Below are 15,891 nucleotides of genomic sequence, written 5' to 3' on the forward strand. Positions count from 1 at the left end.
CCATTCCAAAAGATGCGTTCCAGCAGTGTTTCCAGCAATGGCAGGAACGCTGGGAGAAGTGTATACATTACCAAGGAGACTACTTTGAAGGGGATTAGGGTTTTGTACCTCAAAGTCAATAAATTTATTTTTGCCGACCAAAGGTCCGATACTTTTTGAACAGACCTTGTATATACCGAGTTCATAAAAACAAATCGTGGACAAGTGCAGTCAAGTAAGTATGATGGCCGATTGGCAAGCTCAATATCATAGATTTCCACCTTTCTTCTTTCAAATTTTTTGTTTTTATAAAGCAGCCTTTTCCTGTAATATGCAGCCATGTAAATTATTATAAATATACCCAAAAAACATCATTTTATATAGTCTCTTAAGAGGACACAATTAAAATTCACTTGCTTCTTCGATTGAGAGCACCAGTTTTCCTTCCACAGACAAGATATATCTGGTACGCACAAGGGCGGATTTAGAATGTGAATTGTTCATTGTTCAGTTCTTGGCTGTAAAATTACATTGTGCGTGCCTCATACGATTTCAAATTCAAACCAGTCAGGGACTTGTGTTGGAACAAGCCTATTGTAAAGCAAATGTGACAGTTTCGGTTTACAAGTTTATAATTTCTATTTTAATTATTTAATATGACAACTCAAGAAATTGAAAATCTAAAAAAAGAGGAAGCAAACTGTAAGGTAAATTCAATAAAGATTGGCTGACACAAAACAAATTTAAAAAATGGTTATGGACATCAGACTGTTATTAATTATTTTTGGATATGCCACATGTGATTATTGTATTACTTTAATAATAATAAATCATGTACATATTTACCTTCTAATAAAAAAAAATATTTATTTTCTACTCACAACAAAAAAAAAGCCTATTTTTTTTATTTCTAAGTATAACATCCTTATTTTAAAATGTCTGGGTTAGCAATTTTGAAAAGATGGCAACACTGTTTCCTCTCCAGCCTGTTGTCTAGATAAGATGCATGCAAGGTTGCACAGCTAACAAAACAACCTCTGCAATTTGTTCCAAGACATTAAAAAAAATCAACTGCTGTTATCATTGTCAATGAGTATTAACATTTGTGTATGGTGTCTCTCTGTCTTAAAAATAGTCAATCTAAGATTAATGTTCCTCAAGACTAAAAGATTCTAAGATTTCATTCTAACCAACAGATGCAGGAAAATGATAAATTGAGGAACATCCAACATAAGTTTAATTTACATAGTTTAAACAGGATATGTTCAGGAACCGTAGAAATTGAATAACTTTTCTGGGAAAGTGATACATCCAGGAATGACAGGTCAAGGTTTAACCATTTATCAATTCTATAATGACAATAAACATTACTTTTTGACAAGACTATGTCTTGTTTATAAAATCACAATGCTGTCCTGGCTTACCACCTTAGAGGTATGAAGGAATACATGTCAGGAGTTGCAATTTGGCACAGATTATTAGGTGCCAAAATCATGCGTGCATAAAAAAACCAGACTTGTAGGTACTCAGGGGTCTGAGAACAGAGTCAAAATAAAATACAAAATTGTGACACTTTTTCTACAAACAGGCACTTGTGCGAGATTTGCGCATGTGTTGTTTGTTGGGAAGTTGGAAATGCAAATGTTGCGAAATCTAATTTCAAGAAACGAATCTTTGAAAAAACCTATTTACCTGTCCTGTGTTATTCCCAACATATCTCTAGTTGCAACATGCTGACCTTGACTGGTTGACTCAAGATATCTTGTTTCAGCATCAGAACATTTTTGAAAGTAGATGGCCCTAGTTGTTTTAATTTTATATTAAAACTAACTTCCGAAATATAATTTTTTTTACATTTATTAATATATATATACTAGCAGGTGGGCCCGGCGTTGCTCGGGCAAAAGTAACGATAACTAAGATAAAGATTATTACGTTACAGTCAACCTTACCCGTTTTCACAGAATGCAAGAATTAGGCCCCCTTGTTTCCAGACTAATTAGAGAATTTTTTGATGGGTCTAAAAATATGTTCGATTTCCCACAAAAACGAAAGAACTGCATCTGCGCCTGTAAATCTTGCACGTTGCTTTCTCTTAACAATACCATTGTTACTTAAAACTTCCATTGTTACTTAACACCGCCATTGTTACTTAACACTTCCATTGTTGATGGAAGTGTTAAGCCTTAATCCTGTCTTTCTCCCCCCCGGGAGGAATTTCGAAAAATCCCTTCTTAGTGTGCGTTTTCATGACGTACCCTATCTATGTACCAAATTTCAACTTCCAACTCCTAACCGTTTGGGCTCTGCACTTATTATTATTATTATTATCATCAACCCGTCTCGATTATATTATAGATATATTTTTTTGTGCAAAATAAGAAAATAATTTCGGACGATACAATAGCCATGATTATTTTTTCAAAAATGGGAAATTTTTGTTACGCATCAATAAAAATTAAACCCGAGCAGTCATGCAACGGAGAGAAATTTCTAAACTGGATAAGTTAATTTCATCGAAGATGCATCATGGATGACCTCGTGATCGTGGCCAGCAAAGTTTGAACAATTGCGCTCAAAACCAGTGATACCAAAAAAAATTGGAGAATGAGAATGAGATTCACCTTGAGCGTCAAAGTGATCCCACTTAGTTAGTAGTGAATCTCCGAGACATAGTCTTGTCCCAAATACAGCCTTGCCATTTTACTTGTTAAAACTTAAAAACTAGATTCAGAATTAGATATACAAAAATCAGAAGCACAGAAAATTTAACATAATTCAATTTTATCTTTTGTCAATGAGAACTTTTTTACTTATAGCTATTGAATTCAGGTTAGAACTTGTTTGCAATAATAAGTTAAGCTTGGAATTTATTTTATGTCAGAAACCCTGGCTTAGAAAACTAAAAAGTTGAAATGCTGATTGCTGAAATGTAAAATTAACAAAAAAACAGACTGTGCAAATTTCATAAAATTTTTATTTTTTGTCATTTTATGCATGTAAGAAATTGTGCATTGGAACAAGCACTGGAAAAATTTTCATTCTAGTATTATATAAGATATTATTTTATTATAAACAATGAATAATAGAATCATCATGGTAATTATTATATTTTAAAAAAACTTGATACAGAAGTAACATAATTCAGATAATTTCTAGTAACAAATTTATTATAGTAATAGTTAATTTTATGTCTAAAAAGTTAATTATTAAAAATCTAGTTGCTTATGGTAATTAGTGTTTTAAGTTTTTAATAAGCTACATAATATAAATTATATTACTACCAATTTTATATTAATTCATAGTTTTGTTATTTAATAAAATTTAGTTAACATAATTTATTGTAAAATTTACTATAAAAATAATAAATTAAGATCTTTTTCAAAGGAAAAATCAAATATAAAAAAATAAAGTAATAGAAAATATCAAAATTTCATTATTTGCTTAAATTTTAAGTAAGGATATGATTCAATCAATACCTCCTTCTTTACTGTTCTGAAAAATGCTCGAGGATCTGTTGGTTGAAGAATACTTAATTTGTACTTATGAGAATCTGGCACAGAATCTAATAATGAAAATATACCTGAAACAAATAACATGTATTAATATTCTAAAAAATTTTTAATTTATTCTATAGTATTTTTTATATGTTCCTTTACTTTTATGTATTTTATGTTTGTTTTTTTAGTTTATATGTATTTTAAAAGAGAAGAGCTTTGCACAGCAACTATATTGTCTTGCATTAAATTAATAAAGGAAATAAGTTATATTCATGAGTAAAGTGAATCATTTATAAGAAATAAAGTAAAATACGAGGGATGTTTCTTTTTCAACCTCCGATGGTCCATAAAACAAAGACAAATATAAATAACAAAATGAATTTATTAAAGTTGGGTACAAACATGGTTACTTTTTCAACATAATCACCATGAAGATTCCTAGTGAAGGGGTAAATGATTCCTAGCTTCTTGTGACAAAGCATGTGGACAACAAAATGCCTCACAACTTAAATGAATATTGTAGAATGATGGCTGCAGATACTCTAAGTATTGTATTTTAAAATCACAAATACAGGATTTTAAATACAAAAATTACTGTAGTTGCACCCTGTCAAAAGAAAAGATCAAAACTTATCCAGACTTTACAAACCATTGTTGAAACAATACAGGCACTGTGTTGAAACTAGCTTAAATACTACCAATACCTATGCGAGATGATGAATTTTTAGGGAAATTATTCTAGAAAATGGATAGAAAAACGTTAAAAATTAAATATAAGTCGGAATTTTTATCAAAGTTACACATCAAAGAGAACCAGGAACAAATGTTTTCTGTGTTGGCAGTCAGAGTTCCTGAGAGAGATCTTTATCTCCCATGACTAAATGGCTGACTAAAACCCAAAAGACTCATCATGACACCCAGTCAGATGATCCTTAAGCTCAATCTCTATTAGAAGAGATCTGGAGAAATTGAAAAGAATAAATAGGGATATGCACTAAACTCGGGACACTTCAGCTCTTCAGTGCCTCAGCATGTCCTTGTTTAACTAAGTGCCATAATTCCTCATACAGGTAACTTCCACCCAAGATTATGATTCACATAGTTCACGTTATCACAGAGGTAATATAATATAATATCATTTGTAAACTCTCTCTCATCTTCCATATTAAGGATTATTAGTGTTAACGCTCTCCAGTTTAGATGCAATATTTAGTTATTTTATTTTGTATTTTATTGTATTTATCCATTTAATTTTGTTTTTATTAAATCTTTGTTATTTGTTTAATATGGTCTCATCTCTGTTTCAACTCCAAGCCCACATCCATTCCACTTATTCTCATCCCGCTCACTCGAAATTCCTCGCAAACGAATGTTAGCGTGCCTGACGCTATAACTAGGCTGGTGTCAGGAAAAAGCAACTTACAGGGGATCTTCACAGACCCTTGTTTCTCATTAAAGTTTTAGGAAGCCATCCTTCGACCCCACGGGCCAGTCTCTAAGACTGAACAGCTGATTAAGCAGTAAAGAGTACACTCCCAACTCTCTATCCCCAGCAAGAACCTCACACCTATGTGAGAGCCAGACTTGACAAAAGAAATTTTTATTCAAAAAATTTTTTTGAAAGAAAAATATCATAAAGGATATGATTAAAACTTTTCCCATGGACTTGCTTCCTTGTTGAAAATGACACATTGAACGTGTCACCCAGAACCAATAATTGAAATTTAACTATTTGCCCTGACGTAAAATAATTCCAAATAAGGTCATGGGAAAAACCCATGAAGGACCACCTAATAAAAAGGAGGGGATCAATGACAATCAGCGTTTGCCGTCATTGATAGTTCTGAAAACTGGTGTGCTTGCTGATCCCTTCTGGACACTGCTCAAGCCATTGCCAATCCTCTACCCTTGTCAAGGAATCCAAAGACTTCCACCCTTTCAATTTGTTGGAGCACCTTTTGAACCACCTTGTGGACCAGCAGTTCATCAATCTGCCGATTCTATGATTTCCCAAGGAACCAACTTTTACTAAGGTATTTACCAACACGTGATGGATTTGTAAACTCTCTCTCTTGGTTAGGGACTATAATTGATATATAAAATTAGCACCTTGCTAAGCATAAATTGCATATAAATAAATGGGTATTGTTAATTGTTAAACTGGTAGTGGAGTGCATTCACTTCTTCCAGTTGTCTCAGATCTCCATTCCAAGCCCAAGCACCTACAACATGACTGCTCTTGTGTAAAAGCAGCTATCAAGGTTTCTGTGTCTGTCCTAAAAAGCACAGTGGTGTCAGTCCTGACGTGGCATCAAAGAGGTGCCGACTCTGTGGTCACACCTATACTTATGAGCTATAAATCAATGTATTGATATCAGTTTAATTTTGATTGGCTGATGAGATATTGTGGAATGGTACAATTACATCACCTGACTATAATAAGTTTCAATGGCATATGTTCATTAGAATTGGAAACCACAGCAATGTCTGAATAGGGTCAGTTTAATTATAAACCATATTGTACTTACAGACTCAAAATATGGATTCATTTATCAATGTTTAAACAAAACTCAAAAAGTACTGAGTCACTAAAAAAATAATATATGAAACTAATATTGGGTTATCAGATTCAAACTGATCAATTGATTCTTTGAATATTCTCATTCTCACAAAAATTTAATATTGGGTTGTTTGGAAAGTAAGTTCGTTTTTTCCGTGGGAAAAAACATATTTATTTATTATAAAAATATTATTTTATTAAATTATATATCAACCATTTTGGTCAAATACCTGTTGTCATCGTTTCTGGTAGTATGATTTCATATTCATAAAAGTTTTCATCGTTGCTTACAAAAAACTGATCCAAGTGATTTTTGATATTGTCATTTTAAGTAAATGTCTTACAGTTAAAAAAAATTTGTATTGACTGAAACAAGTAATAATCTGAGTGTGCTCAATCTGGCGAATATGGTTGGTATGATAGCACATCCCATCTAATTTATAACAGTTTCACACAATTATGAGTGAAATTTCACACACACAACAATTTCACACAATTATGAGCCAAATTTCACAAAAGTTTGGCACTTGTGTAAAATTTGACATTATCGTGATAAAACACACCTGTTTTGTTGATCAATTTTGGCCGCCTTTTTTGTCTGATGATATTACTCAATTTATTTACTCGATGGCAGTACACTTTCGAACAATTGTTAAATTGTCTGGTAAAAGCATCAAAAAAAAAATTTCCATAAAATCCCACCAAAGATAGCATCTCTCTTTAAGAACATGTGGAACCCATATATCAAGCTTTGAAACAAAACCAATTTGTTTCAAGTAATCATAAATGGTTCAATTTGACAAATTTAATCTCTTAATGATTTCATGTGTTGTTATTCGGCAGTTTGCTTCAATCAGTACCTTTATTTTGTTTTCATTGGCTTCAACTGGCCATTCAAAACGTAATGCACCTTCAATATTGAAATTGCCAGAATGAAATTTGTAAACCAGTTTTGGTACTGTCTTTCTCTCAACACATCATCTCATCAATACATGTACCACAATTTTTTCCTTGCTTGAACAGCATTTTGATTTTTTGGTAATAAAAAAGCAAAATATGCTGAAAATGATGCTTTTGATCTTCCATATTCGATGGGACACAAAAAATAAGCAATTGCACAGAATCAAACAAAATTTTTTACAAATAAGCTTTAAAATGCTAGCTGTCAAAATATATAATGATAATACGGTTTAGAATGAAAATGGCGGGAAAAATACAACTAATCCGCTTAGTGGTAAAAAAAAACGAACTTACTTTCCAAACAACCTAATAAACTAAGCTCTGTGTGAATATACATTACTGTCCATAAAAGAAATCAGAATTCAATAATATCCTAAACAATCCTTATATAAACTTAAGATCTCACCTATCCCTTGCTTCCTACAAACATATACAATGGCATGCACCTATTCAACATTTTAGGCCCTGGTTTTGATCTCTATCGATACTGTAGAAAAGTTTTAATTCTACTGCTATTGATTATAAATATAGCATAAACATATAGATTGTATTTCCATGAGAAAATCATTTATTTATTGACTAATACAATAAGTCTCTACATTTGTTCTTGTATTCAGGTTTCCCACTATCTGAGAATTAAAAAAAAAAAAATTAAGAGAAAGACTAAAAGGAGACTTTTTTATTTAGTTATGATTTCATAAGCTTTTTTTGCAACTGCATTCATTCATATTTTTTATGACAACAACTAGCACTTTCGCTTGACAGAGTTCAATACATATGACAAAACACAGAGGCTAAATATACTCAATAAGTGATTCAGTATTCGATGATTACTTCTTGAATCTTTCATTCAGAAATGATGTGATGAGAGTTGTCTCTTTCTGTTCAATAGTTTTTTGCAATAACTCTATTGTGTCATACTTTTTGTCCTCTTCCTGTCTAGCAGTTATGCCTTTTGTAATATTGTAACTTCTACCTGTCAAAATTTTTTGATTTTACAGCTTTCTTTAATTTGTTTTCTTGGCCTGAATAACCAATGCATTTGCTAATTTTCATTTTCTCTTCTCTATTCTTTTGTTCAATGTCCGTTTCTGTTCTATATAAATAAACAAGTCCACTAACCTGACAGTTTAAAACCATACAATCTGCCAAATTATCAGGCTATAACAAGACTAAATTAATAATTAAATATGAAGTAATTTGTCTAGAGGTAGGTGGATAGACCACATCTTAAGATAATTTAATAATTATAATAAATTAATTTTTAATATTAGAATTTATGGAAGAAAAGAATTGGCCTGGAGCAGAGCTCAAACCTGCAACTCCTGCTTACTGTGCAGATGTGTTGCCAGTTACACTATCCAGACCTTTGACCTTCACTTTTAGAAACTATTAATTTAGATATAACCAGGCAGACAGGTCACTCCTGCTCTTGTGTATGTTTTCTTTTATTTTATAGCCTTTTCCATTTCCTTCCATTCACTTCTTGTTTTTATTTTGTATGCCCTTTTTTCCTTTTATCCTCTTCTAGAAAATCCATGTGCAACTTCCTGGCTGTCTTTGCCAGACTGAGCAGTTCTTCTGTCACTAGTACAAGGTTAGTACAAGATTAACTTGTTGTTAAACAATCTATGTTGTTCCAATGGCATTTAATAACTTCTCAGACATGGATGCACATTCCTCTGAGAGCACTTTTTTGAACTAGAAAACCTTTCAACATCAGTGTAAAGTATTGACCTTTTAGCAGAGGGAGAACAAAAGAAGCATGACCTTGTCAATTGGACCCATGTGCGGTCGGGTAATATACCACTTGTAAGGTGTTGACTTGTAAACAGAGGAAAAATAAAGGAAGTGCCAACTTTGTCAATTGGACACACCTGTAATCAGACGATAGACCACTTGCCATATGATAAACAACTGAATGTAAACAAGCGGCAGACATTACTGTAAGCTTGACTCTTGTCTGATAACAGTGGACCTAGGTTAAAGCTGTTCAGGCAAGAAAGGTTTGTGATTGGTCGGAAGTTTCTGTCCAAAAAACCCTTAAATTGTGGAATGAATGGGAGAGGGAGGAGAGAAGGACAAGAGACTGGTACACAGTAGTCTCAGGCACTTGGGAAGCCCACTGAGAGTAGAGAGAGTGTTCTCCTCTGGTAAATATCTCAGGGACAGGTTAGTGCAGAGACTGGACTGACTGTGCAGTTGAGCCAACTCCACAAGCTAACTGAGGCCTCTCCAAAGTTTAACAGTTCCCGAAAACCAATCTAGTACGAGTCACCACGCATTGTTATCCTGTATATATATTATGTTTTCGAACTTGTACTTTCTGCATATAGAATCTGTAAATAAACTGTAAATATTATCAATTTGAGTGTGGAGGTGTGCTTTCCATCAAACCCAGATCACTACATCGAATTGTGATACACACAGAAACCAACTCAACGAGACAGAGTTTGGGAAAGAACTTCACTAAGATCTTCACTATCAGCATTGCCATGAGCAAGTGCCTTCACAATTTTTATGTTAGGATATTTTATGTTAGTTTTTGTGTTAATGTCTTCATAATGAAAAATTGTTTCCAGTATTCATTAATTTTGTTTGCTTTGCTCTCCTTAGTCACTTTTTTCAAGCTGTAGCAGTTTCCATTTCTCTTACCTCTCAATGGAAACACTTTAGAGACAATCAGTACATCACAAGCTATGTCTTCTTGTTCATGTTTTATTTGAAAAAATTTTAAAGTTTTCAGACTAGCAGTCCACTACCTAGTGGTTACTGCTGGGATTGGACTTTTTCCTCCATTAATAAAGCCTATATCAATAATTGTAACTTGTGTGATACTGTAAGTTACTGGGGGGAAAAAAGCCAAAAACTTTAGGTTTAAAAAAAAAACTCCACAGAAATCAGTAATGGAATGATTAATTAAATTTAAAGTTTCTTAATATATGTGACTTTGATACAGGTGCTTTAGCAATAATATGCTTACAAACACTAATATAACCATTCTTGGTTTGCTTTAAGAAAGCAAGCTGTTCTTCCATGATGCTATCTCCACAGACTATATTCTTAAGATCTTTTTTTTTTTTGACAAATGTTTCCATAGTGATGTCAGATTTAGTTGCTTCCAGTGTTCAGACTCTAGCTATCAGCGCCTTAAGCACCATTAAGGAACGATCATTTTGAAAAGTGTCAATGAACCTTGTGAACAGTTTTACACTTGAAGGAATGAATAATAGTTCAACTTTCATGGTTACTGTCTTAAGTGATCTACAGATTTCTCTGTAGAAATTATTGTTGGACAACAATTTGTTCTCTGCAGGAATCTGCTTGAGAAAATAAACTGTTAATGCATCCCACTGTTCTAATATCCATTCAGCTGTATTTTCAATTGTCAGTCATCTAGATGGAAAATGCTTGCTTAAGGATGTAAAAAATGTTTAGGAAGCCATAATTTCTCTTGTATCTCAGCAAAATTTAATCTTTCCAGCTACCCATGGAAAAACTTGAACAAAGCTTTATCACCTCATTCATCAACCAGCCAACTTTTTTTATTTACAATTGGATTATCACTCCCCAACATCAACAGGTTAAGCAAAAGTCCACTTTTATCAAGTGCTTCCTGCAATTTGTGATATGTCTTCTGCTATAGCCCTCACCATAAAAAATGTTCAAAAGTGCTGTGGAATAATACAATGTTCCTTTTCAGGCCAATACCTGACTGATCAGGAGCTCCTTCTTTTCAGAATTGTTTGTTATCTCATCATAATTTACCATGTGCAAAAAATTCTACATGTCAGTTATGACTGATTTTTCAAAATATGAACCTATAGCATAGATTATGAGATACTGTGACTTTATGTGACCCAAACTCACCCTCTGAAATTGCACTTGATGGAAACATGGTTTCAAAAGTGTTAATAATAGCATCATAGGATGACAATGAATAGTTACTTTGAATAACTGTCATCAATCATATTAATTCAGCAGTTGAACACTGCATAATCATATTGTGGCAGGAAGTAGCCCAGAAAATGAGATTTGGCCATGTGGTTAGTTTGAATCAGTTGGTATTCAGGCAGATGATGTTGCACTGTTGCTAATTTGAAAGATCACCCCTTTTTAGCCATGTTTTCAATCCATTAGCTCCAGGGCGGTCTGTCAGTAATGTCATAGTGGAGCATGAAATTCTTTTGACACTATGTTAATTGTCTTCTGGAACATATGATCATCTTGCTTTCTGGTCCACATGATCATCTTGCTTTCTGGTCTACATATCAATCTTCCTTCCCTGGCCAGTTGTCTTGGTGAACCAATCTGATTTAATAATACACTTCCCCATTGCATCAATTCATTCACTGCAGGATAACAAAAACATCATGTGCCTGTTGCAAGAGAACAAAAGGAAAGAGAACAGTTAATAGACTTGATACAGCATGCAATTTAAAAAAAAGCATTTGGCGTGAATATAATTGACTATCTTATCTTGTTTTAAACATTAACAACAACATACCTGCACAAAACAAAAGCTATTGCTACACTTATTGTCAACCAATTCTTTCAACAAGTCCAACAAGTTTACTTTGCCTTAATTATCCATTGGTATGAGTAAAACATTTACAAACGAAGCTGGAATGGAGAAATAATCACAATTTAAGCAACGAGATCATGCCAATATATTGTCAGTTCTATTGTATTCAATAAATAATTCTAGGTTTCACTTCCAAATTGAAAATTGATAACAAGCATATAAAAGACCTACTATAAAACAAACAACAGAGCCATGACTATAGACCTAATATGCAAAGGCCTAATTTCAGGGGATGCCAGGAATACTATTTCTGAGAAATCTCCATTTGGAGAAATTACAAAGACAGAGACTTCCCATTGACAGTTCATGCCTTTACATACAGATATTAAAACTATGCAGTAAGTAATATTTAAGATCTTAAATTTTATGTAATAATTTTATAAATGTAGAAATATGTTATATGTTTTTTATACAGATCCCAATGATGATTCCAAATGCAACAGAAAAAGTAAACTACATGTTCTGCCTTGTAGAATTAAAGTAAATAACAACTGCTAACTCAGCAGGCCAAAGCATGAATTACTTTCTGTTCAAATGTTACAATTTACAGTCACTAATGGGATTTATAAATAACATAAGATAAATTAGTTCTATATATTGCTAAAATTATTATAAACTTCAAACAGTCTCTCAATTATTGTTTATTACACAATTTAAACATTTATATAATATATTTTTAGTTATTGAAGTATAAAACTGCGTATAGGCTTTAAGACTACTCTGTATTGGTCACATCAACCATAAAATTTTTGAGGGTCAAACTTGGGTACAAATTCTGGTCTTTACAATGGCAGATTAATGCTTTTATCATCTGTCAATTAGTTGTCATAGTCTCTAAATAAACATCTCTAAATAAAAACATTTGTAAATTGAATATCATTTACTTTGTAAAAGCAATACTGAATACTAGTTTGAACTATAGTGATGTTTGCAATAGTTCAAATAAGTTTCCTGGAAAAGAGAATGAAGAGAACACAAGACAAACAGTCTCATATAAAGGCCACTCTCATTAACATTTTAATACAATGCTTTGATTTCTGCTTTGAGTTGTTTTATTTATCTAATTAAATGTCTATTATTCATGTGACAGAAGCATACTTTAGAGAAAATTTTATGGCTGTAAGCTTCCTTATGTTTCACTAATAAGGAAGATAGGATTACTAGGGTTCATATGTATTACTTATGTAAATCTGCCATGTTTTCTTGATACTTCACTAGTTTCCATAAATTATTTCCATAATCTCAAAATAATTTTTGCATGAATATTTAAGCCTAAACACTAGAGTATGACCCAACTTGCTTCTAAGTGAATGACTTTTATTAACAAAAGATTTTTAGACATACATAGAAAGTATCTTACCCCTAATGAAAGTTATTTAATTTTAATATTGCAAAGTTTAAAAAATAATAAATTTATAGTATTAAAATCAATCTGTGAAATAATTATACGCAAGTTTTCGTTAAGTGATTTGTTAAGTGATTATTATTATCATTATTATAATTATTTTATAAATAAAAACTGCTTTCAATTTTTAATTTTGAACAATAGTATATTTTTATTTCAAATAAAAATTTCAAACCTTGACCAGCTGTATCCATTAATTCTAATTTATCAACAACTTTTCCAGAATCTTCATTAACTGTTGTTGGTTGTTCTTGAACTAGTTCTTGTTCTTCAAGTGGACTTTCTTTCTTTAACTCTTGTTCTTCAGAAATTGTAAGTGCGTCATTAACTGCTAGTAATGCACTGTTAGCACTATTAGCTGACATACCAAATCTTTGTTCCACATCTTCATGAGCTTTTAAAAGACGCGATTTTAATATAGAACATAACTGTCTACATACATTTCTAGGTTCACTACTGTTAACTGAAGTTGGAGAAATAAGTTCATTTTGATTTTTATTTTTCATATCTATACCATTTTCTATTTCAATTTCTTCCTTTTCTATATTAATTTTACTTTCTAGTTCATGTTGTATATCTTTTATAGCATCATTTGTATCTAGATTAACAGAGTTTTCAACTCTTGCATCAATTCCACTTTCATCAGTAATTTCACTATCTATAACAGAAAAGAGGCGAGAAATTTGATCAGCAACATGTTGAGCACTATTAATTCTTCCTCGCTGGCGTAAACGATCCACTAAATACTGAAGATGCCTTTCATGAAAATAACAAGTCCCAAGCAATTGATCTAAAAGTCTAAAATTATTTTTTTAAATGTTAAAGGAATGTAATAACACTTTTGCAATTAAAAAAAACCATACCTTACCTGCAATGTTTATACAATTCTAATAATTTTCGCATCACAGTTGAAGTTTGTAAGGTGGGATTTTGAGTAAAAACTTCTTCTAATCTTGCCATTCCTGCCCTTAATTTTTCAATATTTGCCAAAAGTTTCTCTCTTAAAGTTTTGGTATCTTCTGTTGAAAGTGGTTTTTCTTCAATCTTATCAGTCTTTATTGCTTTCTCAGCTTTCTTGTCATCTTCACCTTCTTTCTCACTGCATAAATGTAATTATATACTGTATAACAGTCAATATACTAATAGCTATAGTATATCTTACTATTTGTTGACTTACACTTTATATTAATAAAATTCAGTTTATTATTATAATAAATTATTATTTAAAAAACACTACTTTATTTATTTATTTCAATATATGAATTATGAATAAGCTTTTCATACATATTAACCAAGAATATACCATATTTTTGCAGATTGACCAGCATGCTGCATATAACCGAGGAGACCAGCATACCAAAAACCCTGGATTACAGGAATACCCGTTAAACTTCAGCTAAAAATAAAATTATTCAGATCTAACAAAACTAGTTGTTAAATAAATGTTAAAAAAAACATTCTTTCCAGTACAATAAAATAACATTGCAATTTGATTCATTTATGACAGTTTTTGTTTACAAGGTAATAAAACAATTAGGGACTTATTGGCGGTAGTAGTAGTAAGTCAGTGTAGACTGCATTGAATCTGCCACAAAAGTAATAGTTTTACTGGTACTACCCTGACCTTGAAAAATAATACCTTCCTCTCAAATTTTACACAAAACAGATGTTAATCCTGCAAATTGAGATAACTTACACTGAGTTTCTGAAATTTGATATGTTTGTTTTTGCATTTTAAATCAAATTATAATAAAATAAACAAACCCTTTGGACATTCCATGAGTATTTTTAATCATTAGAAAGAAGACAATATGCAGAAATTAAACATATAATCAGTTTTTGGTGTAATGACAACAGCTTCACAATTTCAGAATAAAAACTGGCATCTATGAGATGCCACATGATGTAAATCATTTCATTTTTTTACATGCACTCTAGAAAGGTATATATAACCTTACATAAAATTGGCATGTCGGCATTTCCATGGGATAAACCAGCATGCTGATTTTTACCATATGGAGGGGTATCTGATTTCATGGTCTCACCTGGATAGATCAACATGCCAGACAATCCATGAAAATATGGTAAAATATTGTCCAGAATCAAATATATCCAATTTTAATTTCCTGGCTGTTATAACACAGGAAAGTATTGTAAACATGTCAAATTTTACCCTCTAAGTTTCTCTGTAAATCTCAACATCTTGAGACCCTCTGAACCACATACACACTGTCTCTGTGTGTGTCTATATGTGTGCATGCATCTATTTTGTTTAATGTCTTGGGATAGAGTCAAGATTACAAAATTAAATTTGGCATATTATCTTGTACATAAGGGACATATATGCTATTAAATTTTGGAGTATGGAACTGAAGGGAGTGGGGAGATAGAAAGGGGTCATGAGTCATATCTCAGCTAAAATAAGACTTCTTAAAACTCACGAGTAAAATTTTTGTTCTTTTTTAAAAATAGCACTCCAAATTTAAAATATAATCCCCCAACATGTTACTAGATTTTTTTTGTATATATGCAAAAATGTTTAATTAAAAATTTTAAAAAAATTATTTCAAAGAATTTTACCAAACATTTCTACATTAATTATATAATATATACAAAATTAAATTATTAAAACAATCTTTCAAGAAGACAAAAATACCAATGGCTGTAAATTAAAAATTTAGGTCAATTTATTAAGTCATTATATCAAAATAACAACAAACCATCAAGATCTACTGTATTAAAAATAAAAATTTATTAAAACCCATTAGAATTTATAATTATAAATTTTCATCATATATACTACTCTAAATTATTATATTAAATTTGGATAATTACAATTTACTATAAATAATAAAAATATAAAAGTAATTTCATGTAAAATTGATAGTATATTAACAATGCT

The 15,891-nt window shown here is 31.5% G+C and overlaps 1 protein-coding gene and 1 long non-coding RNA gene across 3 annotated transcripts in view; one reads left to right on the forward strand and one right to left on the reverse strand.

Moving 5' to 3' along the window:
* The window catches only part of LOC111639086 ((E3-independent) E2 ubiquitin-conjugating enzyme UBE2O-like), a 77,392-nt gene that overhangs the window by 19,770 nt on the left and 41,731 nt on the right, over positions 1 to 15,891 (reverse strand). For both annotated transcript variants that reach the window (XM_023384872.1, XM_023384864.1), the window contains exons 14-16: positions 13,858 to 14,088; positions 13,165 to 13,787; positions 3,459 to 3,562 (exon numbers count right to left, since the gene is read on the reverse strand). In XM_023384872.1, the coding sequence (XP_023240640.1) occupies positions 3,459 to 3,562; positions 13,165 to 13,787; positions 13,858 to 14,088 (958 nt within the window). The remainder of the gene's footprint in view (positions 1 to 3,458; positions 3,563 to 13,164; positions 13,788 to 13,857; positions 14,089 to 15,891) is intronic.
* Positions 3,571 to 15,309, forward strand: LOC111639099. Its single transcript, XR_002759012.1, has 3 exons — positions 3,571 to 4,598; positions 11,814 to 11,922; positions 14,306 to 15,309. It is a non-coding gene; the product is annotated as an uncharacterized LOC111639099 (long non-coding RNA).

The sequence above is a fragment of the Centruroides sculpturatus genome, unplaced genomic scaffold, assembly GCF_000671375.1.
Source record: "Centruroides sculpturatus isolate CEXI.00-Female unplaced genomic scaffold, Cexi_2.0 scaffold186, whole genome shotgun sequence".
NCBI lineage: Eukaryota > Metazoa > Arthropoda > Arachnida > Scorpiones > Buthidae > Centruroides > Centruroides sculpturatus.